At 42.2% G+C, this 24473-nt stretch overlaps 1 protein-coding gene across 1 annotated transcript; it reads right to left on the reverse strand.

Annotated features, from left to right (window-relative positions):
• Window positions 1-2527: 2527 nt before the first annotated feature.
• Window positions 2528-19987, reverse strand: LOC139163119 (E3 ubiquitin-protein ligase TRIM7-like). Its single transcript, XM_070744081.1, has 8 exons — window positions 19817-19987; window positions 18245-18670; window positions 11782-11877; window positions 11448-11678; window positions 10244-10266; window positions 7643-7755; window positions 6903-6935; window positions 2528-3911 (listed from the first exon to the last, which is right to left on the reverse strand). Exons 2-8 carry the CDS (start codon window positions 18647-18649, stop codon window positions 3394-3396), a joined length of 1419 nt encoding a protein of 472 aa, XP_070600182.1. The 5' UTR covers window positions 18650-18670; window positions 19817-19987; the 3' UTR covers window positions 2528-3393.
• Window positions 19988-24473: the final 4486 nt, after the last annotated feature.

The following is a 24473-nucleotide window of genomic DNA, read 5'->3' on the forward strand; positions in this document are numbered from 1 at the left end:
CCGGCGGTTGGGGACCTCTGCTCTAAAGTATGCAATAGGATTGATATTCCTGGAGGTGTCTGTAATATGGTAAATGATTTAGCTTTACTAGATAAGTGGTCAAAGCAATGGAAACTACAGTTTAATGTTTCCAAATGTAAAATAATGCACTTGGGCAAAAGGAATCCCCAATCTGAGTATTGTATTGGCAGTTCTGTGTTACCAAAAACTTCGGAAGAGAAGGATTTAGGGGTAGTGATTTCTGACAGTCACAAAATAATAATAATAATAATAATAATAATAATAATAATAATAATAATAATTATTATTATTATTATTATTATTATTATTATTATTATTAATTAGATTTGTATGCCGCCCCTCTCCATAGACTCAAAATGGGTGAACAGTGCAGTCAGGTGGTAGGGAAAGCAAGTAGAATGCTTGGCTGCATAGCTAGAGGTATAACAAGCAGGAAGAGGGAGATTGTGATCCCGCTGTATAGAGCACTGGTGAGACCACATTTGGAATACTATGTTCAGTTCTGGCAACCTCATCTACAAAAAGATATTGATAAAATTGAACAAGTACAAAGATGGGCTACAAAAATGGTGGAAGGTCTTAAGCATAAAAGTTATCAAGAAAGACTTAATGAGCTCAATCTGTATAGTCTGGAGGACAGAAGGGAAAGGGGAAGTTTGTTCCAAGCATCTACTACTCTTTCAGCAAAATATTTTCTCACGTTGCTTCTGATCTTTCCTCCAACTAACCTCAGATTGTGCCCCCTTGTTCTTGTGTTCACTTTCCTATTGAAAACACTTCTCTCCTGAACCTTATTTAACCCTTTAACATATTTAAATGTTTTGATCATGTCCCCCCTTTCCCTTCTGTCCTCCAGACTATACAGATTGAGTTCATTAAGTCTTTCCTGATAAGTTTTATGCTTAAAACCTCCCACCATTTTTGCAGCCCATCTTTGGATCCATTCAATTTGATCAATATCTTTTTGTAGGTGAGGTCTTCAGAACGGAACACAAGATTCCAAATGTGGTCTCACCAGCGCTCTATACAGCGAGATCACATGTATGTGAAAGCAAAATGTTCTTGAGAAAAAACAAAGTTTTTGAAAAAGTACCTTTGGGACAACCATGACTTGGATGTCAGAGAATCTCCATGGACAGTCAATACAGTTATTTTTTTAATCTAAAAAAAAAATATCTTTTTTTTTCTTTAGCTACTGTACATTTTCTAATTCAAATCAGCTTCTGCGTGATAAAATCAGAATTCCAAAATATGTGATAGTAACAGATTTTTATAGAATGCTACTAAATGAAAATGCCATTCTCTTTTGTAATAAAAAAATAATCATTTCATTGAAGGGAATCACAAACTCACTCCTGCTCATTGGATTTTCTGCAAACCAGCCTTGAGGCTTGTTGAAAAAATAAATTGGCCTGAATATATAATCTAATGGAGTTTCCATAAACAAATATTTATGTCCTATTTCCATATACATGGGAAGGATGGGAGGGGAAATTCAAATTTGGATTAAATGTAAAGATTGCCCCTTTTAACCAATTTTGATTTTCTTTCTCCTTCCCTTCAGTGAGTCAAGATCTTTCTCCTTCCTTTTGATGTGCCCTCTCAAGTTTGGGAACCTATTTCTATGTGAATTTCAAATCTACAAATCCCCTAGCCAACATGATGCTCCCTGAGAATACTGGCAAAAGACATCAGTATATCTGGAGAGGCATCTGGATTGGATAATCCTATGTTTGATAAAAGCTTATAAGAATGTCTCCACTGTACAATGGCCTAGATCACTTCAAATGCCAGAATTCCCTTGCGAGCATGGTGATTGGGGGAATTCTGAGAGTTGAAAGCCCTTCATGGCACTGGACCAGAATCTCCGAGACCGCCTTTTGCCGCACGAATCCCAGCGACCGATTAGGTCCCACAGAGTGGGCCTTCTCCGGGTCCCGTCAACTAAACAATGTCGGTTGGCGGGCCCCAGGGGAAGAGCCTTCTCTGTGGCGGCCCCGACTCTCTGGAACCAACTCCCCCCAGAGATTAGAACTGCCCCTACTCTCCCTGCCTTTCGTAAACTCCTTAAAACCCACCTTTGTCGTCAGGCATGGGGGAACTGAATCACCTCCCCCGGGCATGTACAAGTTATGCATGGTATGTTTGTGTGTATGTTTGTTTAGAAATATGGGATTTTTAAATATTTTAAATTATTTAGATTTGTCATGAATTGTTGTACCCTGCTGTGAGCCGCCCCGAGTCTGCGGAGAGGGGCGCCATACAAATCTAATTAATAAATAAGTAAGTAAGTAAGTAAGTAAGTAAGTAAGTAAGTAAGTAAGAAAGAAAGAAAGAAAGAAAGTAAGTAAGTAAGTAAGTAAGTAAGTAAGTAAGTAAGTAAGTAAGTAAATAAATAAATAAATAAATAAATAAATAAATAATTGCTAAGTTTGAAAGAGGCTGGAACACACACGTAATATGCTTCCAAAGTTCCACAAATGTACCCTTATGACACCAGATCAACAGTAAGGATTTTTTTAATCTTAGCAGATTTAAAAAAAAAAAAAAACATGACAGAAGGATGGTCACTGACAGCTCTGTGAAGTCCACCAAGATGTTTCTGTAATGGGAGCCTGAGAAAACCACGAGATTTCTTGAGGTTGCTGATGATAAGAGCTGAGGAAGTTACCCACAACTGTGCTAAAATTTTCAAGTTCAATGTGGCAATGTGGAAAGGCAGGTCATGGTGCATTGTTAATTTAGATGATACGACAACCAAACAGCCCTTAGTCATCTTCCTATATATATCCATTCCTAACACCAATTTGCCAGCTTTAAAGCTGGAAGGAAGATCAGTAAAAGTAGTGTTTCCCAACTTTGGCTGCTCCCATGTGTATGGACTTCAAATCCCAGAATTCCACAGCCACCATGGCTAGAGAATAAAAGTTCTGGGAGCTGAAGTCCACTTATCTAAAAATCACCAGGGTCTTGAGATAATGATACACTCACCCTGTGAGAAGCCCCATTTTTTTGCTGAGGGGAAAGTGTTGCCTTTCAGCAATGATGTTATTGTTTCTGAAAAAAATAAAGATGAACTCTGCATCAGTTAGCTATTAATCTGTCTTGAAAGATAGTGGAGGTTTGACACAGATCCTTTTGAATTAGCGTTTTCCTCGTGGAGTCTCTTCCTACATGCTGGGACTGGATACTTCTTGAAAGCAGATGGAAAACAATTACACTGACTTGGAAAACCTGAAAGCGGCAGCTCCACCAGACACGGGGTGGGGGAGGTCACCTTATATCCTCACTTCTTTCTTGCTCTTCTTGATTATCAATTTTTCCAGACTTGACAAATACTACAACCAAGACTGAGAAGCAGGCATAACAGCCTTAATGAGCGATGGAAAGGCGAGCATTTCCAAACACATAAAATAAGGGAAGGATCACTTCTCCAGCGAAAGGGGGTGCGGAATATGCAAAGAGAGGAGCTCCTATATCGGCATCAAAAAAAGTCACCCATCCCCCTTCATAGTTCAGAATTATTCTGATCTTCCGGGGCATCCTACGCAAAGTCAAGGGAGTATAAAAGGGATGGTTGTACGCTGTATAATTGCCATCCCACTTCCCCACAGCCCAGAACCCTTCTTCTGGACAAAATTCAATATCTCCTTTTCTCCTGACAGACTTTCGGGCGACTCCGACTCCCCAGGTGTCTTCTGTCCCCACAATAACTTCCCAGAAATGCCTGCCAGTAGTGAATCCTGAACAGGCCAACACAAAAGGCCATTCATCAAATCTTTCTGAGGTTTTGGATAGAGGTTGATAAAATTCGCCCATTCTCAGACTTTTACAGTCATCGGTCAAAATGAGACGAGGGTGAGCTGTGTCTGGATCCAGAAATACATGTGCTGTTGAGGGGGAAGAAAGATGAAAAAAGTAAAGTGGCGTTAGTTAAAATAGCAGTATGATATTGATGCCAATCAAGATGCTGGTTGTCTCATTGTAAGGCCCTACATGACTCAAGAGCTGGATATCTCTATATACATATCTGGAGATTGATTGATTGATTGACTGACTGACTGATTGATTGATTGGATTTGTATGCCGCCCCTGTCCGTGGACTCGGGGTGGCTAACAACAGTGGTAAAAACAGCATGTGACAATCCAATACTAAAACAGCTAAAAACCCTTGTTATAAAACCAATCATACATACAAACATACCATGCATAAATTGTAGAAGCCTAGGGGGGAAGAATATCTCAGTTCCCCCATGCCTGACGGAAGAGGTGGGTTTTAAGGAGCTTACGAAAGGCTAGGTGGGTGGGGGCTATTCTAATCTCTGGAGGGAGTTGGTTCCAGAGGGCCGGGGCTGCCACAGAGAAGGCTCTTCCCCTGGGCTTCACCAAATGACATTGTTTAGTTGACGGGACCCAGAGAAGGCCCACTCTGTGGGACCTTAACTGGTCACTGGGATTCATGAAGGGCTTTATAGGTCATAACCAACACTTTGAATTGTGACCGGAAACTGATCGGCAACCAATGCAGACTGCGGAGTGTTGGTGTGACATGGGCATATTTAGGGAAGCCCATGATTGCTCTCGCAGCTGCATTCTGCACGATCTGAAGATATATAGAGCCATAAGTGATGCAATGGTTAGAATGCAGCATTGTAGGCTGACTCTGGCCACTGCCAGGAGTTCGTTCCTGACTGGCTCAAAGTTGACTCAGCTTTCCATCCTTCCAAGGTCAGTAAAATGAGCACCCAGATCGTTGGCAAGCAATATGCTGACTCTGTAAACTCCTTACAAAGGGTTGTAAAAAAAACATTATGGGGTGGTATATAATGTTTAAGTGCTATTGCTATAATTGTGAAGGACCACTCATTTCACAGCAGGAGTTCCTATTAAGAGGATAGTCCATCCATCAGAGCTCATCCCTTCTCTGATCATTGGTTCCTCTATCAAACTCATCCCAACAGAAAAAGCAGTTTGATAGAGGAACTGAATCTGAGCCTGCCCCCCTGTAACTTAAATCTATTATTCTGAGACCTACACAAGGACTCCTAAGAAACAGACCTTCACATTCTGTGCACCATCCTTCAGGCACTCTTTCCCAACCTCCTGTCCTTACTCTGAGAAGTATTCGCAAGCAAGAGATGTTCCCCGAAGCACTTTCCTATTCATGCTTTTTGCAAAGCATCAAAATGGATTTCTAAGGGGGGCATTTTTATGACCTGAGAATTTCAACTCCCAGAATTCCTGATCTAGCCATGGTAGCTCAGGAATTTGGGGAGTTGAAGTCCACAGATCATGAAAGGGCTATACAGTGATCCCCCGTTTATTGCGTCCCCGACCATTGCGAACAGGGTACTTTGCGATTTTTCAACCCGGAAGTCAAAATACCATCTACGCATGCGTGCCCTTTTTTTTTCTATGGGCGCGCATGCGTAGATGGCAACCGGGAGATCAGCTGCTGGGCGGCTTCCCTGGGTCTTCCCCCTCTTGCTGGCATCAGCGAGGAGTTTCCCCACCGCCCACGCAAACTCCTCGCTGCCGCTCGCCCGCCCTTCGCCTGCCCACGCCGTTCGCTCCCCCTCTTGCTGGCGGGAGGGCGAGAAGCCCTCCCCAGCACCCGCTCGCCCGCCCTTCGCCGCTCGCCCGCCCTTCGCCCTGGCGGAGAAATTCCAGCCCCCACCTGGTCCCGCCCGATCCTCCTCCCTGAGGCAGCTCGCCCTCCCATGGCCGCTTCCTCCACCCTCCATCGCAAGCCCTCGCCACCGCAGCCAACGCGCGAAGCCAAGCCGGCAGCAATGTCGCCGCCGCTGCAGCCAACGCGCGCTACGATCTTCCGGGCCAGCCAGGCTCAGTCACAGAAGGCAGCCGCTTGGCCCGGGATGCTGGGCCGAGAGGAGCCGGGCTTGATCCGCTGAGCCTGGCTGGCCCGGAAGATCGTAGCGCGCGTTGGCTGCAGCGGCGGCGACATTGCTGCCGGCTTGGCTTCGCTCGCTCGCCGCTGAGGAGCCGAAGATTGGGGGGCGGCGCGGCTCTTTTAAAACATCGCCGCCGACATGGGGGGCTTGCTAGCACCCCCCCAAACCCGGGTTGGGGGTTCAGGGGGGTGCTAGCGAGCCCCCCATGTCGGCGGCGATGTTTTAAAAGAGCCACGCCGCCCCCCAATCTTCGGCTCCTCGTTAGCGCTGCGGAAGTTTAAAACACCATCTGCACATGCGCAGATGGTGTTTTTACTTCCGCAGCGCTACTTCGCGAAAACCCACTCGTTGCGGGGGGTCCTGGAACGGAACCCTCGCAACGAGCGGGGGATCACTGTATTTGCACACGTCTAGAAGATCCTACTAGATGCAGTCATCAGAGTTTAAAACACTTATTTTATTTATTCGATTTTTATGCCGCCCTTCTCCTTAGACTCAGGGCAGCTTACAACATGTTAGCAATAGCACTTTTTAACAGAGTCAGCATATTGCCCCCACAATCTGGGTCCTCATTTTATCCACCTCGGAAGGATGGAAGGCTGAGTCGGTGATAAGATTTGAACTGCTGACGTACAGATCTACAGTCAGCTTCAGTGGCCTGCAGTACAGCACTCTACCTGCTGCACCACCCCAGCATCCGCAGATTTCTACTGCGTGTATTCATTTATTATTGTTCCAAAGCTATGAACTTCTGGGAATATGCCTTTTATCTGATCATTTCATATATGCTGCACAAAGCTTATATCACCCGCAACCCTTCTGCCTTTTGTGCCTTTCCACTATTGATTCTAAGACACTCACTGGTAGTTTGGGAATCTCTAGATAAAGAACTCCAAGGAAATGTAACAAACCAATTGTCCAATAAATTGCTATTCCTTCTAAGCTCTTACGCCATCTTCCTGAATTTACCTTTCTGCAATTGAAGACCAGCCATCAGAGACGCTGAGGAGGGGAGGAAAGGAAGAGAACTTGAAGTACTAACATAAACAAAAAAGTTTTATATAACAACATTGCATGCTAGGGAAATGTTTAGTAGAAACGAGCAAGAATTTGGCAGAAAGGCTGCACACTTTTGAATCCAGCCATCAGATTCCAATAATAGCCAATGAAAATTAATAACTTGTTTTATAGGAAAGAAAAGAATAAAGTATGGAGAAGAGGAGAGGAAATGAGAGGAAGAAGGGAAAAGAGAAGGGGGAAGGCGAGTCAAGGCAAGGCAAGGACTACCAACATTTTTTTTTGGACAAGAGCATCTGGTAGGGGAGTGTCAAGATAACATTGGTGATTATATGAGCAAAACTATGCTCCTTTTTTACATGTGCTCCAGTGATGGGCTACTCCCAGATCCGATAAATTCTTAGAACTGGTAATGGCAGTGGCAGGTGGCTCCACCCACTCACCCAGGACACTTCTGCACATGCGCAAAAGCGTTGTGTGCATGCGCAAGCGAGCGCTTGAACAAGTAGCAAACTAATTCAGAACCCACTACTGATGTGCTCCCATCTGGGTGGGGGCTTCCCCTACAGACAACCTGTTTTGCAGCCAATCATGCGAAACCCCCAAACAGAAACATCAATTCTACATTGTGAACCGCTCGAAGTCCTCGGAGAGGGGCGGCATACGAATCTAATAAATTATTATTACATTACCATTGAATATATTTCCAGCACTTTCCAGAAAAGGATTGATATCACAGAAATCCCAGGACCTCCATTTCAGCTCCAGAGGGAAAGCAACAGTGTTTTCAAGTGCTTTGTCATACCTGGGGAGCAGAAACAAAATAAAGATCCATGGCAGATCCGAACACACTGTGGTAATAGGAATAGTTTGGAGAACGTACGGGGTGGACAAAAAAATGGAAACACCTTGAAAATCCAGATTTGTGAAGCTCCCTTCAAACAGTTTTTGTGGAAACTGGGTTCTGTACGTGTCTATTGAGCTCTGCAGTGATTTTAGGAGCTGTGGTCTTGCGATCCGCTCTAACAATTCACTTTAGAGTCCGATGGTCTCTCTCAGACAACTTCGACTTTGGACCAGACCTGTGCTTGGCTGAGGATGTTTTGTCTTCTTTTTCAAAAGCTGTCATTACTTTTGAGACATTACCTCTTGAAACGCCAAACATTCGGGCACTTTCTGTTATACTAGCGCCTGCCATTCGCGCACCAACAATTTGGCCTCTTTGAAAGTCTGAGAGGTCTGCCATTTCTAGAAGGTTATAACCAATTTCCTTAAATTTCTGTAAACAAAAAATGTAGTTTTAAAAAAGGCATATAAAAAAACAGAATTAAAATTAAAAAGCATTAAAATATGTCAAGTTTTGATTGATTTGAACATGTTCGAACATTATGATGCCAAAAAGTCAAGTGTTTCCATTTTTTTTGTCCGCACCCTCTGTAAGTGACTTGACTTACCTCCTACCAAAGCATCCTTGGAGGCCCTCACCCATTGGTTGTGCACTTGCCCATTGGCGCGTGATTTGACATCTGTATATGCAGAGCAAGCGAAATCTCGCATGAGGATGCATGCAAGAGCAAGATTTTGGCAATTTTCCCCAATATTTTTGCTTCCACGCATGCACGGAAGCAAAAAAATCATAAAAAATTGCTGAAATCTCACTCTTGCGTGCCACCTCACACAAGAATTGGCTTGCTGCACATGTGCAGAAGCCAAATTCACGTGGGGGGTGTCGGGGGCATGCAGCTGTGCATGCATCCTGGAATTTTCTACCGGAGCCGCGCACCTGGGCATACCAGCTGCTGCCCACTACTGGTCAGCAGGAGCAGAGCTGTTGTTTCAGGTTATGGTTCTCTGCTTTTATTTATCTTTTTCATAAACATATGCATGTGTATGTTTTAAAAATTGCTTTTATTTTCATTGGGGAAAAAAGGAAAAGAGAGAGTGGGATTTATTGGATTTATATATTTTTAATTGGAATTGAATTCTGCACTTCCCAAACAAAGAAAAGCAGGGGTGGATTCCTCCTGTTTTGGACAAGATCGCTGGTGATGTGACAATGGTATCACAGATCCGGTTCGGTCTGTCCTGGTCCATGGGCATCACCATCTTTTTTTGGAATTTTTTGTGAATTTTTCCATGTTTGGATGGCTTCTCCTCTTCCGCTGTTTGAAAAGGATCCCGCCTGCCCCCAGATTAATATTGATCTTTATTTCTTCACCCAAAGCATAGCTTATCAGCTCTTCAGCTGTGTTTCAGGCTGATTCCTGCTACTGATCATACGCCAAATTGCACGAGGAGATTTGCATGCACAATCACGCAAAACGTCGTGATGCAAACCAGTGGTGAAGGTAAGTGGAACCCACCCCTGCTGGAAAGCCATGTTCTCCATGGGCTTCAATTCCCACTGTTTCCTATCATTGACCACACCTGCTATCAATTGACTAGTTTTGAAGTCCAGAAGGGTGGACTTTTTTCTGCTACAAGGCCTAAGAAAGTGTTGGAAGAAATTTCCCTAGTTTGTTTCCAGCTGGGAAGCAGATGCTGAGAAGAAATAGACATGGGAGCAGCTGCCAGGAAAAAGGATTCTTTAATTCAGGAAGGCAAGAAAGGTAGTGACATAACTCAGGCATTCCTGGATTGCAAGGAGCCTTGGAAGTGTGATTCTGAACTGTTTATGCTTAATTCCCCTTTGAAGCTTTTGCAGCTTGATGGTTTTATTTGTGTGCCTCCAGTTTGTTTGTTTGTTTGTTTGTTTGTTTGTTTGTTTGATTGATTGATTGTTTGTTTGTTTGATTGATTGTTTGATTGTTTGTTTGATTGATTTTTTACACCGCACTTCTCCTTAGACTCAGGGCGGCTTACAACACGTTTAGCAATAGCACTTTTTAAAAGAGCCAGCATATTGCCCCCACAATCCGGGTCCTCATTTTACCCACCTCAGAAGGATGGAAAGCTAAGTCAGTTAAAGTAATTCCCCTGGATCCTGTCTCCCTGTCTTAATCCTGTTCATAGGGCTTTGTCTTTCCTATCCTGGGGGTTAATTCTGCTAGGGAAAAGGAAAAGGAAAGTTCCAGGTGAGTTATTTTTGAGCCTGATTCCCCTGATCTTAATGGTCTACTTAAATGTTCCTTATAGCTGCTGCTTTTGCCTGGGATTTTCTTAAAGGGGAAAGGTAGGCTTGAGTCTCTTGGCACTGTTTTCTGAGGTTTCTGGTGTTATGAGGTCCCTGGCACTGTCCTCCTGGGATACACTTCCCACACAAGAATGGGACGAAATGAGCAGGATCTACTTACCTTTGCATGTTGGCTTTAAAATCCTATGAAGAAAAGAAAAAGAGATCTCACCCTTTGCAATAGAGTAAAGTAAGAAGGTTGCTTACACTCTCAAAGGTTTCCAAACTTGGCCACTTTAAAACTTGTGGACTTCAACTCCCAGAATACCTCAGCCAGCCATGAATAGAATAGAACAGAACAGAAGTTTTATTTGGCCAAGCGTAATTAGACACAGAAGGACTTTGTTTCTGGTCCCTTAAGCTTTGAGTATACAAGCAACACAACAACAGATTAATAATTATTAATCTGTTGTTGTTTTGCTTGTATACTGAGAGTAATGTTACCAATAAGAGAAGGCAATAAAAAAGATAAAAAGGATAAGAATAATTCTGCTATACTATATGGATAAATATACTTAGATCTAAGACAATACTGTGGGAGATAGTTATTCAGCAGAGTGATGGCGCAAGGAAAAAACTGACTCAAGTGTCTGGTTATTTTGGCCTGCAATGCCCTATTGTGGCATCCCAGGAAAGAAGTTGAAACAATTTATGTCCAGGATGTAAAAGGTCTGTAGATATTTTCTCAATCCTCCTTCTAATGCATGCAATATACAGGTCCTCAATGGTTGCAATTGTTTTTTCTGCTGTCCTATCAAAGGTGGGTTCCTCCCAGTTCACACCGGTTCTATAGAACCTGTAGTAAACTGGTAGTGATGTCACAGAGCCGGTTCTTTCAATGCCAATCCATGGATTCTGCTATCTTTTTTTGGTTGGGGTTGGGGGTTTTTAGCTATTTTTTTCTGGGTTTTTCGGCACCGCACATGCAGCGCCAGTTTGGTTTTGGCCTCTTTTTTGTTATTTTTTTTCCTGGGTTTTGCACAGAAGCCAAGTTTTAACACCGTGGATGTACCAGCAAAGTGCACATGCATTTGTGAAGTGCAGTCATGCAGTCACATAGCACTCAATGTGTGTACAGCCATGCGGCGAGGGAGGAAGCAAACTGACGGCAAGGTAAGTTAGTATTCATCCCGTGTCCTAACCAACTATTGAAGTCTGTACCTGTCCTATTTGTTGCTGTACCAAACCAGACAGTTATAGAAGTGCAAATGATTTTATCTTTTCACATCCTAGGGAAGTGAAGGTGCTCCATTACGGTTCAGAGCTGGCTCTCCTCTGGTGAGGAGCCAGGCTAATGTCAAAACCATCTTTTAAAACCATCTTACCAATAAGAACTCCACAGGTGACTGCTCACACACCTCCTTAATCTCCCGGATGATATTTTTAAGCACGGTGCGTTCCTTTGAAAGCCCCTCCAGATATTCCACCTTAGTTTTTTGAATATCCTTCTCCACCATTTTCATTCGGTTCTGTAGTTGTTTTTCCTGTTTATGCAGAAAATCGTGCAGTTGTTTAAACACATTTTCTAACTTATCCTTCTCTTCTTCCATTTGTCCCTTTAATGAAGAAGAGAGAGGGGGGCAAGGTCAGATTCACCACCTTTTGGGATATGCTTGATAATTAGCTGGTATTCCAGAATTCAGAATTAACAAGACTTACAAGCAGCTCGGTGATTTCCTTTTCTGCATCTGAAGGATGACACTCCATCATATCTTTTTTTTCCTCCAACAATATAATCCGGCTCCGTAACTGCTCCTGAAAGAGAAAAAGTGAGTCATGCTTCAAACGCAATCCTCATGTATTTATCCATCAAATTAAAGATCTTTCTTTGGACCATAAAAACTAGAATTGTTCAAAGCACTAGCTACCTGTATCTTTTACAAATAAAAGCAAATATACGTGTCCCAAGATAATAGCAATAGGACTTGGGCTTATATACTGCTTCCTGTGCTTTACAGCCCTCTCTAAGGAACTTTACATAGTCATCATATTGCTCCTAATAATCTGGATCCTCATTTTACCAACTTTGGAAGGAAACTTGAGCCGGTGGAACTGCTGGCAGTGGGAACGCAAAGTTAACCTGCAATACTGCATACTAATCACTGCACCACCATGACTCTATTTACATTGTATTATCTCCAGAATGGAGAGAGACTAAATCTGTGGTCCCGGTGACCAGCTCAGATTAGATCCTGCAAAACATAGACTTCTACAACTGCCTATTTTAGTATTTTCAGTTATTCAGCAATGCCTCGGTACTGCTAAAGGGTTAATTAAGGTCCAGGAGGGAAGTGTTTTTAATAGGAAAGTGAACACAAGAACAAGGGGACACAATCTGAAATTAGTTGAGGGAAAGATCAAAAGCAACATGAGAAAATATTATTTCACTGAAAGAGTAGTAGATCCTTGGAACAAACTTCCAGCAGACGTGGTAGATAAATCCACAGTAACTGAATTTAAACATGCCTGGGATAAACATATATCCATCCTAAGATAAAATACAGAAAATAGTATAAGGGCAGACTAGATGGACCATGAGGTCTTTTCCTGCCGTCAGTCTTCTATGTTTCTATGCTGTTCTTTCCGAGTCTTTCCCAAAACTAATATTTCATAGAACCAAAAGTGTAAGATTGGAAGAGATTCTGTAGAACTTCTAGTCCAATATTTCTCAAAAACTTGAAGGTACATGGACCCCCAGAATTCCCCAACTAATTTGTTAACCAGAACAGGGACCCACAACTTACGACCACAATTGAACCCAAAATTTTTGTTGCTAAGTGAGACATTTGTTATGTGAATTTTGCTCCATTTTAGCACATTTCTTGCCACAGTTAATGACTCCTTGCAGTTGTTAAATGAGTAACACAGTTCTTCAGTGAATCTGGCTTCCCCATTGACTTTGTATATCAGAAAGTCGCAAAAGGGGTTGCCTTTTGCTATTTTCTGACAAGCAAAGTCAATGGGGAAGCCAGAAAACTGAAGCCATCAAATATAGATTTGACCTTAAAGGATAATATGATAAGTTGGTGCAAAAATATTGGTAAAGAAATCGATATAGATACATGGGAAAATTTTTGGATCTCAAATTGGAAAATGACAAAATCAGTTTCCCTAAAAGAAAATCAAATTAAAATGTTCTATAGGTGGCACCTCCCACCAAATAGGATAGCAAAAATGTTCCCAAAGATTTCTCCTTTATGTTGGAAGTGTAAGAAGGAAATAGGGTCCTATTACCATCAATGGTGGACGTGTAGTAAAGTTAAGCTTTACTGGAAAATGATAGAAAGAATAATAAAAGAAATAGTAAAACAGGAGATAGAAATAACCCCGGAATTCTATTTACTGGGTATAACCAATCAGAAATATAAGACAGAAATTTTACATCTAGTTATTCATATTTTGACCACGGCCAGGATAATATATGCGCAAAATTGGAAAGGGGAAAATATCCCTAAAGAAGAGGAAGTTATGAAAAAAATATTACATTGCGCTGAAATGGATATCATGACAAGACGGTTAAAAGATCAAGAAGAAACAGAATTTTATGAGATATGGAACAAAGTGTATATATGGATAAACAAGAAGAAATATTAAAAGTAAAAATAAACAAATAAATAAATAAGAGAATTGTATTAGTAGAGATATGATTTAAGTGTTATGTTAGAATTAGTAGGGATAAGATTTAGTTTATGTATGAAGATTTATTATAAAAAGTTAAACAAATTTCTTCTTTTCATTTAAAGTAATAAGTCGATTTTAAGCTTTTTTTGAATGTATTCTTTTTTCTGTATTGAAATTTTACTTTTAGAATAAGCGGGGAAGATACAACCCCATTTCTATGTTAAATGTATGTTTGTCAGTTTTGTCTATTTTAAGAAAATTAATAAAATTTATTGGGGAAAAAAAGAAAACTGAAGCCATCATAAATATAAACTAGTTGCCAAGTGTCTGCATTTTGATCACATGACCATGGGAATGCTGAAACAGTCATAAGTGTGAAAAACAATCATTTGTCTCTTTTTTTCAGTGCAGTTGTAACTTCATATGGTCATTAAACGAATTGTTATAAGTCACGGATGGCCTGTATTATAATATATCTGAAAGATGGTTATCCAACCTTAGTTTAAACACTCTCAGGGTAGACAATTCATCATCTCCAGAGACATCTTCCATTGTTGAACCATCCTTAATGTTGGGAAAGTTTATCAGATGCCCAGTTGAAATCTACTTCTCTGATGACCCAGGGTGTGACACGAAAGCAACACAACCTGAGAACAGTCCTAAATCCCTTTATTGCTCCAACTGGACCACCAAACATTCCCACATTCACTACAGGTCCTGAAGAAAAGCTCTTACACACACCTTCAGAAGGCTCTGGCTGAAAGTAGTACAGTAAGCAGAGTTAAACAAACAGCAACCAGGGCCAGCAGTCCAATAAACCAGATTAGCTAAACAGTAACCAGAGCAAGAAGCTCAGTGAGGCAAACTGGCAAGCCCCACAAGACAGAGTACAGCAATCGCTTTGGCACACGAAGCTCCACCAATTCAACACTTATTCCTGAGGGTTAGGGTTCTTGAGGCAAGTTCCTCAAAGAACAATTTATTAGGATATATCTGTTGCTCTACATGGGGTTACCTTTGAAAAGTGTTCAGAAACTTCAGATCGTGCAGAATGCAGCTGCAAGAGCAATCATGGGCTTCCCAAGGTATGTCCATGTTACACCAACACTCCGCAGTCTGAATTGGTTGCTGATCAATTTCTGGTCACAATTCAGAGTGTTGGTTATGACCTATAAAGCCCTTCATGGCATCGGACCAGAATATCTCCGGGACCACCTTCTGCCCCACGAATCCCAGCGACCAATTAGGTCCCACAGAGTTGGCCTTCTCCGGGTCCTGTCGACTAAACAATGTTGTTTGGTGGGTCCCAGGGGAAGAGCCTTCTCTGTGGCAGCCCCGACTCTGGAACCAGCTCCCCCCAGAGATTAGAACTGCCCCCACCCTCCTTGCCTTTCGTAAACTCCTTAAAACCCAAGTTTGCCGTCAGGCATGGGGGAATTGAGACTTCTCCCCCTGGCCTATACAATTTATGTATGGTATGTTTGTGTGTATCTCTGCTTTAATAACAGGGTTTTTTTTAATGTTTTTAAATTATTAGATTTGTCATGAATTGTTTTATTGTTGTTGTGAGCTGCCCCGAGTCTACAGAGAGGGGCAGCATACAAATCTAATAAATAAACAAATAAACAAACAAACAAATAAATAAATAAATATTGGCACAAAGCTGGTGAAAATTGGCTCTGATCTCTACTTCCTCCTCCCTAACCCCTCAGCTCCAGTTGTAGCAGCACTGAAGCCACAAAACAGCCCCAGTCAGGCCAGCTTCAGGGTTGATGCAATGGAGAAGCCAGATTCACTTAACAACCATGTTACTAAATTAACAACCACAGCAATTCTCTTAACAACTGTAGCATATGTACACGATGTGGCAAAACTCATTTAGCAACTGTCTGACTTAGCAACAGAAATTTTGGGGTCATCCGTGGTCATACGCCAGGGACTACCTGTATTAAAAATAAATATAAATATAAAAGGAACCATGCAGTTGGAAAACAGCCAATCTTTTAACAGGCAGTAATATTCAGAAAAAAGAATGAACAGTCAGTGTTGCCGTTTCATGTAAAGAAATGTTCATGAAAGCAAATCTCTGGAACGAGAATCCAAAGAAGATTTTCATCAACTCCAGAGAAAAAGATGCCGGTATGTAAACTACATTTTAGAGGCAATGGTTGTGGTCTGCTAGCGACCAGAAGAGCTGGTGGCAGACATGGACAGTGAGGAGGTTGGGGAGGGACCTGGGCCAGTCCTGAAGTCTGGGGAAGGCTCTGATGGGTGCTCAGCATTGGAACAGAAATGGGGCCAGGGCCATCTGACATTTATCAGCTACCTTTGGAGTCGGAGATAAATGGGGCAGAAGAACAGCTGGAGCCTGTTCTCAATGTGTGCATGTGCAGAGCGATCAGGAGAAGGGAACAATTAAGGAACAGGAGTTGACTCAGAAGTAAAAGCACAAGTGGATGTTGAATGGCCCCTCCCATAGGAAATGGGACCCAATTCCACAGAGAGGGGCGGCATATAAATCAAATAAATAAATAAATTAAATAAAATAAATTAAATAAATTAAATAAATTAAATAAATTAAATAAATTAAATAAATTAAATAAATTAAATAAATTAAATAAATTAAATAAATTAAATAAATTAAATAAATTAAATAAATTAAATAAATTAAATAAATTAAATAAATTAAATAAATAAATGGGAGCAAACAAGCAGTGGTATTTGCAGGAGCCAATTAGTTTACTTATTATTGTGAAGATTTGCTTATTTATGGTCCAGTGGCTAGAGTGCAGTACTGCAAGCTACTTCTGCTGATCACCGGTTGCCAGCAATTTGGCAGATCGAATCTCAGTAGGCTCAAGGTTGACTCAGCCTTCCATCCTTCCAAGGTCGGTAAAATGCGGACCCAGATTGTTGGGAGCCCTATGCTTCCTCTCTGTAAACTGCTTAGAGAAGGCTGTAAAGCGGTATATAAGTCTAAATGCTATTGCTATTATCTGAGTTTGTGCCTCACTGAGATTCTTTGGCAGGTATTTCACTGTACAGCATTGCAACTAGAAGCTCTCGTCCTGGCAACTATCCATGGACTGATACGGTCTGTTGTTGCAATTAAACCTTGAAAGACTTATTGCTGGACTTCTATGGATGTGAATCAGGGGTGAGTTCCTCTTACCTTTTCCTACTGGTGTGCTGCGTGCACATCACAACATCCTCTAGCGCCATTTTGCTTCTGCGTAGGTGCAGAGGGATGATTTTACTTCTGTGCATGCTCAGAGAGCTGAAAAATTATCATTTTTTTTTCTTAAAAGGTGGCAGCACCCAAAGACTAACAAAGACTAATATCAAATGATCTAAGTGCCAAAGCCCACTGCAACAATATCGCCAAAAAGGCTTCTAGAGTTGTTAACCTGATCCTACGCAGCTTCTGCTCTGGTAATCTCACACTACTCACCAGAGCCTACAAAACTTTTGCCAGACCCATCCTTGAATACAGTTCATCTGTCTGAAACCCATACCACATCTCGGACATCAACACCCTTGAAAATGTCCAAAGATACTTCACCAGAAGAGCCCTTCACTCCTCCACTCGAAACAGAATACCCTACGAAAGCAGACTATCAATCCTAGGTCTAGAAAGCTTATAACTACGTCGCCTAAAACACGATCTAAGTATTGCCCACAAGATCATATGTTGCAACGTTCTACCTGTCAATGACTACTTCAGCTTCAATCGCAACAACACAAGAGCACGCAACAGATTCAAACTTAATATTAACCGCTCCAAACTTGACTGTAAAAAATATGGCTTCAGCAACCGAGTTGTCGAAGCGTGGAACTCATTACCTGACTCAGTAGTGTCAACCCCTAACCCCCAACGTTTTTCTCTTAGACTATCCACAATTGACCTCTCCAGGTTCCTTAGAGGTCAGTAAGGGGCGTGCATAAGTGCACCAGTGTGCCTTCCATCCCCTGTCCAATTGTCTCTCCTTATCTCATTTATCTTTTCTTCCTTTCTAATATGTTCACCTATACTTTTATATCTTTTCTTCTATTCTTTTCTTTACTTATATTATTACATATCTTTCTCTTCAATGTGTATTATGTATTGGACAAAATAAATAAATAAATAAATAAATAAATAAATAAACAAAATAAAATAATTTAATTAATTAATTAATTAATTAATTAATTAGATAAATTGATTAGAAAGAAAGAAAGAAAGAAAGAAAGAAAGAAAGAAAGAAAGAAAGAAAGAAAGAAAGAAAGAAAGAAAGACAGCACCAGAGCCATCACACTAAAATTGTGTCATCGGTGGGCAGTGCATTGGACAGCACGGTAGGAACTCACCTCTGATGTGAATGCTAGGATTTCACATTAACCAAATAAAAAGGGGTTTTTGTGGGACAAGGAGTCTGTTTCATGATTCTATTAAGCCTAGGTCAGAACAGCAACATGCATCTGCAATTTAAAATCCAAAGGTCTCTTAATAGCAATTCCCTACCTTTAATGGTTGGGCAGCTTGTTTTGGAGAAATCACAGTATGGATTTTATGTTCCAATGCCTTCTGACAAACGGCACATATCAGCTTCTCGTCCTCTTGACAAAACAGATCTAGAATCACTTTGTGTTTCGGGCAGACAAATGACTTTTCTGGAAGTAATCGGAGATTTTCCTCCACACCGGACTGTTGTAGGATTCGCCGGAGTTTTCCTTCAGGAATCGGCTCTTCACAAACAGGACAGAAAAAGAGACCTTCCTTTTTTCGTTCCCGATAATGATCAGTGATGCAAGGCCGACAGAAGTTGTGACCACATTCTACGGATATTGGATCTGTCAGATACTTAGCACACAGGTCACAAAATTCATCTTTTCTCTCAGGCGCTGCTGCCAGTGAAGTTGAGGCCATGTCAGATGGAGAATTCCCTCTCTGAATAGCAACAATGAGGTGCAAAAGGGAGCAACGAATATTCAGTATCTATTTTTAAAACTATTTTAGAGCAACTGTTATTTCCATAATTAAAGAGAATGCCTTTTCTACAGATCCTGAACCATCAGGGTGTGGAAGGTAAAATTATCCCTTTTTAAACAGGATTTCAATAAACGAAATGTTATTTCCTTCTTATTTGCTCAAAAGAAAAGAAAATAATCCTACTGAATTTATGGGCGTCTTTAATTGATTGTTTAGATAAACACAAGTGCTGGGATTCTCTAGTCAATATATTTAAAAGGTAGAATAGAACAGGAAGCAGAGTTGGAAAATACCTTTGAGGTCTTCTAATACAGCCCCCTGCTCAGGCAGGAAACCCTATACTACTTCAGACAAATGGTTGTCAAATCTCTTCTTAACAACTTCATTGTTGGAGCATTTACAACTTCTGGAGACAAGTTGTTCCACTGATTAATTGTGTAGTAGCTAATCACTTATTTTTTGATTGTGGGTATCCCAGAGTTGTTGGGAATTGGGACACTTATACATTGAATGTATACAGGTTTAAATAAATAAATGTTATGGGCTTCAGGAGAAAAGATTGAAGAAGAAATGTTTTTTTCTAGAGTATTCCTTTTATTCATTGTCATGGATCCAAAACAAGAAGCCAATTTCTTAGAAACAAACAAAAAAACCCTTACATCCTTACCTATTACCTTGATGTATAATATCATTATAGATACTCAATCTTGGTGTTTAGAACAGTGTCTCTCAACCTGGGGAACTTTCAGATATGTGGGCTTCAACCTCGAGAATTCTATATTCTGAATTCTGAATTCTGAAAGGTGGCCAGGGAATACTGGGAGTTGAATTCCACACATTTGAAAGTCACAAAGGTTATGAAACACTTGTTTAGAAACTGTTTGTTTGTTTGTTTGTTTGTTTGTTTGTTTGTTTGTTTGTTTGTTTGTTTGTTTGTTCTACTTATATGCCACCCAACTCCCGAAGGACTCTGGGCGGCTTATCGTCTAATGATATAAATGATTTATTATTGCATCAATTGCCTTTTATTTTATTATCTGTAAATCATAGGGAAGGAGGAAGGGAGGAAGGAAAGCACCACTAATATTACTACTGTTCTGCTACCTGTATTTTGAGTTCCAAAATAACCTTTTTGATTTATTTGGGGGAGGTTGTTCTTTCCCCCCACACACAGATGGCTCCACAGCACATTCAGCAGGCCAGTGCCACCATCACAAGTCAAGGCAGGGGGTAGTGCAGGATGGGGTCAGCATGGTAGGCTGGCCACCTCCTGTGTGAAAAAGTAAGAGAAAGAGAAAGCAGGTGAGGTGAGGGAAAAGGTCCATCCAAGAAAAAGAAAACGGAAAGTCAGAAAGAGCCTGGCAAAAAGTCACACCCTTCGGTCTGCCAAGTCACTTTGCCTTCCAGAGAGGAGCCAAAGTTTCGATCCCACTTCTGGGGTGGAGTGTAGAGTGAGGAACACAGGCAGACTTGCTTGGCCTTCTCCACTAGGAAGAGGCTACTGCCTCCCACGCGGTCCTCTCCATCCTTCCTGCAGCTGCAACCCCTCTTGGACCCCAAAATGCCACCCATCTCCACTCAGGGCCTGTCCAGATGGGTGGCAAAGGATACTGTTGGGGCAGCACAGAGCCCTGATGAAGTGAGGTGATGGCAGCACGAGTCCCGGCCATTGCCACTGCCACCGGTGGTGGGAGTGGCAGCAGGAGGCCCCTCTCACCTCACCCCACCAGCATTAGGGCTCTGCAGGCCAGATAACGAATGGACTGATTGAAGCAGGAGGTGGGATGGGTGTGGCGTCATGTTGCTGCCCCTGCACACTCAACCTGCACCGTCCTACATCATCCCCCAGCTCCACTCCTACCCCATGCCACACCTAGTCCATTTGGTAGCAGTGCTGCACAACCTCATCAACAGTTGCGTAAGATGGGGAATGGGCTGCTTCAGCCACTACTGCTGCCACCACCTCACCCTTCCAGTATCAGGGCTCTGTAGGCCCTGCCAACCCAACATTATTCTAGGCCACCTAGCCTGCACAGCCAAAGCAGCTCCCTCCCCATCTCACCTGGTGATGGCAGCCAATGAAGCTTTTCCTGCCGCCACTTCCATTCACCGCCAGTCACTGTAGTCAGGATTCATGCCGCCACCGCCTCACCCTCTCTGCTGTTTCGGAGCCAGGGATGAGTGACGGCAAAATATCTCCACTGCACATCAGCCACATCTACTTACTGGAGGGGCTTTCTTCAGTTCCTCTGCCCTGCTCCAAAGATCACATGCCGCCAGCGGCTGCCGCCTCCTCATCCACCTGTCACTTTGGTCCTGCGGCACCACTTCACACTGCTTGGTCCCCATTCGCCATTTAGCTCTGGAGGCCTGCAGCTCTGCCTCTGCGTTTCAATACTAGTAGATGCCAGTCTTGCAAATAAGTCAATATTTTTGGCCCTGCATGGGAAGCCCCTCCACCTATCACCAAAGCAAGGACTTGGTGTGTGTGTGTATGAAATGGGTCCTAAATACAACCTGTATTTCATTCAGTTCTGCACTTTGCTCCTTCAAGAACAGAGAGCCTGGAGATGGGGTTTTACTGACGGTCATATCAAGCCATCATCTCAAATGATGAGCCAGCATCTCAAAGTCCACTCTTCAAGTTGTTCTTGGATTCCAGACTTTGTGGCTTCCATCCTTCTAGTTAGTGCCTTGCAGCCTAGTTGTGGATGTATAATAAGTGTGGATGAGTGTGTGTGTGTGCCTGCGCATGCATGTGTGTTTGTGTATGCATAAGAGCAGATACACTTCATAATCAGTGGAAGTTTGCTATTATTTTAAATTTGCTGGAACTCCCAGGATTTAAAAGAACCATTGGTGCCTCAGCATTTAGTAGAATGTAAGTTTTCCAGGACTACAAGTGGGTGAGCATTAAAGGGCAGCCATTCGCGGCCCTATTGGAATGCTCTAGTGGTGTGGGGGGGTGCGCCCGCCTGCCAGAGTCTCCCCGATGAGCTGCTCTCCTTCTTGGAGGATTTCCTCCCACTGGTGGCTCCCAGGCAGGACTGACCGGGGGGGGGCTCTGCCATTGCTGCTGCTGGGGTCAGCCGGCAGCTGCAGGGCTAGGTGCTGCGAGACGCAGCAGCAGCAGCTGTCAGTCCCAGCTGGGAGCCGCCAACAGAAAAAAATGCTCCAGGGCGGGCCTGGAGGGCGGGCGCAGCGGGTGGTGGCCACCTCTCCAAGCTGCGCTGTCTTGATGTTGACTTCTGCGCATGTGCAGAAGCCTGGTTTTCAGCACTGTGCACACATGCATAAAGCACACACATGACTGTGCGTTGCAGACACGTGGGTGCAAAACACATATGTACCGACTTGGCATGGAAGCAAATTGGCAGAGAGGTAAGTTAGGACCCTCCCCTGCCTAATTTCCATAACATTACTGTTAAATCACTGCACCGGAGACTTCTGTTGATCCATAATACGTTTATTCAATAAAACACAACGAGCAAGCATTCTCCTGAAAGGCAACTCCCAATAAGGGCAACGGCTAACCCGTTGCCCTATTTATACCTTTTCTTAAGCGTGGGCTTTCTAACTGACAACCATTTAACTTTGGCGGCAACTTACATTTAGCCGTGTCTTAACCAATCAGTGAATTTCTTCAATTATTTAAACGAACACAACAATTGCCATCTAAATATCTTTTTAATATCCCATATTTAGGTTGCGGGAAAACCTTCAGCCTAGGAAGGTTTAACTTTTTATCATCTAGTGCGTTAAAGGGAAGAACTGTACAGCAAAATCCTATCTAATTTTTTTAAATCCATATTCTAACTGAAAACATTTCTTCGTATATTGTTGTAGCACCCTCTTTTACACTAATCTTAGGTAACAATTCTTTTCCTGGCTAAATTGTTATCCCCAATTCGGGTCTGAGCCTGGTGTTGAGACCAACGAAGGATGCCAGACATGAGGTGCAGGTTTTGATTGCTTTTTATTGGAGTACCCCAAGGAAAAGGGCTCCTGGCCAAAATGCCAAGAGAGCCAAGAACAAAGGATTAAGAAAGCTTTATACATTTTCACTAAAGGACAAGTTGAGATAATAAGAAATATCTAATAAACATTTTTGTAATAATTCTACAATTTGTTCCATTGGTTTCTACTGTCCCTATTTCTAAACCTTAGCCTTATCTGATACAGTGTTCCCTCGATTTCCGTGGGTTCAAACTTCGCGGATAGCCTATACCACGGTTTTTCAAAAAATATTAATTAAAAAATATTTTGCGGTTTTTTCCCTATACCACAGTTTTTCCCACCCAATGACATCATATGTCATCACCAAGCTAATAACTTTTGCAAATAAATAACAAAAAAAATAATTAGTGTTAATAAATAATTATGTTTATAAATATCAGGATCACTAAGTGTCTTATTCAATGGTGAGTACCAGTAATTATGGTGAGTAAATGGCTGTTAAGGGAATGGAAAATGGTAATTCAGGGGTTTAAAGTGTTAAAGGATGGCTTGTGATACTGTCCATAGCCAAAAATGGTGTATTTACTTCCGCATCTCTACTTCGCGGAAATTCAACTTTCACGGGCAGTCTCGGAACGCATCCCCCGCGGAAATCGAGGGAACACTGTACACCTTTATTTGCTGCAGGCAATCTCTGTTCCTAACTTTTAGCTGAGGTCTGCAAGTTGCCTACTTTTACCAGCTTTCTAACTACCCAGAATTGTTAACAAGCTTTACACATGCATATATCCTGTGGATAGCATTCTTTGTTCTTGCCAGAGAGCCTCCACAATGGCCTTCCTGATTTACTTTCAAGTGGGTGCCATGATCTGGGTTGGTTTAGCAGATAGCCCATCAAAGTGTTCATGCTGGGCTGACAATAGGATGAATTTTTATTAGCAGATCAATTCCTCTACATAAAAGAAATTAAATTCTGTTCAGTTTCATCATCATTCAAAAGTGTTACGCTTGAACTCAGCCTGGTGGTTTGTTTTTACTTGCTCTTTGGTTCTGTTTATATGATGAAAATGTTTGACTGGCATTCTTGGATCTGTAGCTCCAATTTTAATGAAACTTTAAATCTTCCAGACCCCTCTTTCTTTCTAAGGCCCTGATCCCCTACAGCAGGCAGATACTGCAAAGCAGAAACAACTTTAGAGGGAGTCAACAAGGGAAGCCCTGCTCCTTATTAGTTGGCTTTTCTATGACTTGTGGACTTCAACTCCCAGAATTCCTGAGCTAGCATGATTGGCTCAGGGATTCTGGGAGTTGAAGTCCACAAGTCGTAGAAGAGCCAAGTTTGCGTACCCCTGCCCTAGGGATTTTGGCGGCTCACAACCAAAAAATCAAAACATACAGTATAACATTAAGACATCTAAAAAAGTAATTTAAAAACAATTTAAAACTGACAGTAACGAAAAAACATACATGCCATTTGCGGCCAGATCTTGATGATAGGCCATCAAGTCAATGGCCCCAGGCCTGCCAGAAAAGTCATGTCTTTACAGCTTTCCATAAGGCCAATAGGTTGGGGGTAGTCTGGATCTCAGGAGGTAGCTGGTTCCAGAGAGTCAGAGTCACCACAGAGAAGGCCCACCCCCACTGCCCAGCCAGCCAACATTGTTTAACTGAAGGGACTCAGACAAAACCAACCTTGTAGGCCCTTATGGGTCACTGGGAGTCATGTGGTAGAAGACGGTCTTGAAGATAGTCTGGCCCTAAGCCATGTAGGGTTTTAAAGGTAATGACCAACTCCTTAAATTGC

The sequence above is a fragment of the Erythrolamprus reginae genome, chromosome 2 (genome assembly GCF_031021105.1).
Source record: "Erythrolamprus reginae isolate rEryReg1 chromosome 2, rEryReg1.hap1, whole genome shotgun sequence".
Classification (NCBI taxonomy): Eukaryota; Metazoa; Chordata; class Lepidosauria; order Squamata; family Dipsadidae; genus Erythrolamprus; species Erythrolamprus reginae.